The following is a 4,288-nucleotide window of genomic DNA, read 5'->3' as shown; positions in this document are numbered from 1 at the left end:
GAAGAAGAAGACCACGAAAAACAAGAAGAAACAGCGGTTGGCTTACATTCAGGTTACAAAACCAAAGCGGAGCTTCAAAGACACTTGTAACAGTCCGGACTTGGGCTACGATTGCGTCGCGACGAATGGGGTTTGACAAGTTCTGCAGTCTGGACAGTTCCGACCCATTTTGGGTAAGTTTACTTTCTCGACCTTCATGTTTGTTCATTTATCTTAGAACTCTGTCCAGTTGTTGTAATTAACCACCCCCGGGTAAGCTAATAAACCCTTATTAGCCCCGGTATTCTACATTGCCCTGCCTAAGCCAACTACATTGTTACTATGGCTACGGTTAAGTCTTCCCAGGTTGTCTTAATACCACAGAGAGAGAGAGAGAGAGAGAGAGAGAGAGAGAGAGAGAGAGAGAGAGAGAGAGAGAAACACAACCTGTCAGCCAGACAATATAGAAAGCGTCTTTCATGTGGGCTAACCATAGACTGTGTATTATTAATACGCTACTAGCTAATATACAGTCAAGAGGCTAACGTTAGGCTAACGTTAGCTCATGTCAGGTTATTGTGGGAGGCCGGTATAAGCCTCTTGTAGGGTCATAAATCATATTACCAACTTATGAAATGGTCTGCTGTAACAGACACACACATTCACATTTGCTTTTATAAATGATAACTTTTAAGTCATCACTATACATATTTAGGCTACGTGTTTTTACAGAGCCATACTTCCACAAATGCAGCACCGTGACTAAGTAGCCTAGCACCTTTTCCCCTATTTTTCTCTTCCTTTTAATGAACATTGTATAAATAGTGTGTTCTAACAGCCTCCTTATTACCACGAGTACTGGTAATAAACCATGGAGGAATAAAGTGTCGTGAGTTAGAACTGCAATGCATAGTTGCGCCACCAATATGTAACGTTACCCCCCCCGTTATTATGGTGATGTAACGTTCCAGGTGTGCTGTCAGTCAGTCAGTGCTGCTGCAGGTTGGATCTCCTCAGACCAACACACACAGGAGAGACTTTACTAACGAGTTGGTGCAGGTTATGCTCTGTGTTCTGCTGCTCATGTCTGATTAGTACATATACCACCTGGCATTGTATGGTGTATGCTGTAGAATAAAGTTTCAGCTTGGAAGCTCCGTATCAGTCGTCTGTGGACGTCAGCCATAGACAGTTAAAGACATGGACCAACAGATCCCGTTATTCTGGACGGAGACCAGTGAAGTCTATTAGAAGCTCTTTCCCGGTGATGCTGAGCGTTACTGCGCAGCCTCCAACTGAGCTTGAAGACTTAGATGTGACGTAAGGAACCTGTCTGAAAGCTGTAAGTCTTCTAGTAGCTGTGCAAGAGAAATCTCAATCATTCCCAATCATCAGAGACAGAGAAGTAGGAATATGTTTGGCGATAACATAGGCACAGACTAAATACTGCTAACTAACATGTTAGTTAACATTAACATAGGCACAGGCTAATTACTGCTAACTAACATGCTAGTTAACATTAACATAGACACAGGCTAATTACTGCTAACTAACATGTAGTTGACATTAACATAGGCACAGGCTAATTACTGCTAACTAACATGCTAGTTAACATTAATATAGGCACAGGTTAATTACTGCTAACTAACATGCTAGTTGACATTAACATAGGCACAGGCTAATTACTGCTAACTAACATGCTAGTTAAAATTAACATTGGCACAGGCTAATTACTGCTTACTAACATGCTAGTTAACATTAACATAGGCACAGGCTAATAACTGCTAACTAACATGCTAGTTAACATTAATATAGGCACAGGTTAATTACTGCTAACTAACATGCTAGTTAACATTAGCATAGGCACAGGTTAATTACTGCTAACTAACATGCTAGTCAACATTAACATAGACACAGACTCCATGCTGGCTGCTGCAATTTTAAACATATTGCAGTAATCTGTGATGTATTGCAATTTATAACCTTTTTTCAACTTCTAATTTTTCCCAATTTCAAATCACGTCCCCTGAAAGGAAACTTTGTCAACATCTGTTTTATCTAAAAAGATACATTTCTCTGTTCATGTCACTTCAGTGTTATTGCTGCAAAATGATCCATACTTGGCCTCTGTATCGATACAGTTATTGCCATCGAAAATATCGCGATACTATGCTGTATCGATTTTTTTTCCCCCTCATCCCTACTGACATCCCGAGACAACTTTTTACCTAGTGGGATGAGCTCTCGTCGCAACTCTAGTGTGGTCAGACGTGGGCTCTGGTACACTTGAAACAACATGCAACAATGATTTTGGGGTCATAGACTGTGAAATACACCCGTAATGGCAGTAACGGCAACTACAGATAGCAGACATCACACACCCATTGTCCACTAATATTATATATAGTCTATGATAGAAACCTTTTTTTGTGCAACTGTCTTATTTTTCACCATTGCTGTCCTGCAATTCAATTGTATTTATGGTATTAAATCATAATAGGGGTTAGCTTACTTTACAGATAGTGTAGGTCTAGACCACACTCTGTATTTTACAAAAAAACAACATTTTCCCACAAGCAAGCATTTAGTGGCGAGGATAAACTTCCTTTTAGGCAGAAACCTCGGACAGACCAAGAATCTTTGTGGGCTGCCATCTGTCTCTGCCAGGTTGGACACAGACTGGCACTGCCTCCATAGTAAAAGCAAATACCATGGCAACTACCACCAACGGGCGGAGTAGGGATATGGGCTTTAGGAGTGTTGGTATAAAGGTAGATTAGTTTTGCTAATTCTCTTAACAACATCTTATTGATTTATTTAATTTTTTTTTTTCTTCTTCTTTCCTCTACCAGGATTGGAACCGTACATGGTACGCTGCTAACCCCGACCTTACCCAGTGCTTCCAGAACACTGTCCTGGTGTGGCTGCCATGCCTCTACCTCTGGATGTGTGCTCCCATCTACCTCATCTACCTCCGCAGCCACGACCATGGCTACATATGTATGACTCACCTCAACAAAGCTAAAACTGTGAGTGATGTGACCCTTTCTCACTCTAGCAAGTCAGTTTTTTCCAATCCAGAAATTGTCACATATTGTTTATTTCATCACTCCTGCTCTCCGTGTCAATACGCCCTCTAAATGTCATCCAATTAGTTATTTGAGCAGAAGTGGAATAATACAAAGGAGATGAGTGTATAAAGCTCAGGTTCTACTAGAAAAGAAGTGGTTTGTATGATGTGTTGTCTGACCACAGCGGGTGGTGTTTATAGTTGTGCTGACGGCCACAATGGAAGAGTGAAAAGCCTGTGTAAATCATAACAGTTCACCGAAAAACCACAGCATTACACTAAGTTACATTGCATAAACATTAAATACATTTTCTATGTCACTTCTTCTGTCCATATACACGTTTCCGCTCTCTGGCTGGTCCACATGTATGCACTTTCTGCTTCTCGCTGTCGCTCTCTGTATCAAATAACTTGAAATATTATTCAATAATTTCTAACCCTGTTAAGGTAGTGGCGGCTCTAAAGGTTAGAGAAGAGAGCTTGTGACCTGGAGTTCAAGAGTTCGGTTCAATCCCCAGACCACATAATATATCACACACGCAAACAATCATGTACAATGGCATTACGATAACGTAAACTATGACCTTCTAATTGACTTTTCTTAGTGTCTAACTTTCAACGTGGAAAAACAGCACACACTCAGTAATACAATAGTTGTATAGTATAGTGAAAAGTTGCAGTTTTTACATCAAACAGAATTTAAAACAAGTCTGAAAGCTTTGAGTTGTTTCCCCCTCACCCACAGGCTGTTGGCCTTCTGCTCTGGATTATCTGCTGGTCAGATGTTTTCTATTCTTTCTGGGAAAGAAGTTATGGCAGCCATGTCCCCGCACTCGTCCACCACGTCAGTCCTACCTTACTGGGCCTTACCATGGTGAGTTTCTCTTTGTCCTTTACAGGTGTTCAACAAGAAACCTAGCATCTCTCTTTGGAGTAGGGCAACGCTTAGTTTGGATTTATTATAACTAGTGCAGTGCCTGTGCAAAATCAGTTTTTGTGTGTTTTTAGTAATTGTAGCCTATTGAACTACTTGATGATGCAGAAGATAACCCATTTTGTGGAATCATGCATCATCATGTGATCTTTGCAACAAAGCGATTAAATCCGGGAGTTGTCGTTCAAAGTCAAAGACAGTCCAAAGTAGTGCTGCTTTGCAAATTTTTGTGGGTCAGAGGTGTAGTTCACATATTAGCTGCCAAAGCTCCGCTGCTGTCTTCCACCCTCTCTGTCTCTGGTCCT

The 4,288-nt window shown here is 41.0% G+C and overlaps 1 protein-coding gene across 2 annotated transcripts in view; it reads left to right on the top strand.

Moving 5' to 3' along the window:
- abcc1 (ATP binding cassette subfamily C member 1 (ABCC1 blood group)) overlaps window positions 1-4,288 on the top strand; it is a 33,181-nt gene continuing 28,893 nt past the window's right edge. For both annotated transcript variants that reach the window (XM_032538284.1, XM_032538283.1), the window contains exons 1-3: window positions 1-173; window positions 2,832-3,008; window positions 3,795-3,923. In XM_032538284.1, coding sequence (XP_032394175.1) covers window positions 126-173; window positions 2,832-3,008; window positions 3,795-3,923 — 354 coding nt within the window. In that variant the 5' untranslated portion in view covers window positions 1-125. The remainder of the gene's footprint in view (window positions 174-2,831; window positions 3,009-3,794; window positions 3,924-4,288) is intronic.

This window comes from Etheostoma spectabile, chromosome 15 (genome assembly GCF_008692095.1).
Source record: "Etheostoma spectabile isolate EspeVRDwgs_2016 chromosome 15, UIUC_Espe_1.0, whole genome shotgun sequence".
Lineage (NCBI taxonomy): Eukaryota > Metazoa > Chordata > Actinopteri > Perciformes > Percidae > Etheostoma > Etheostoma spectabile.
This window is presented reverse-complemented; position numbering and strand designations above follow the sequence as displayed.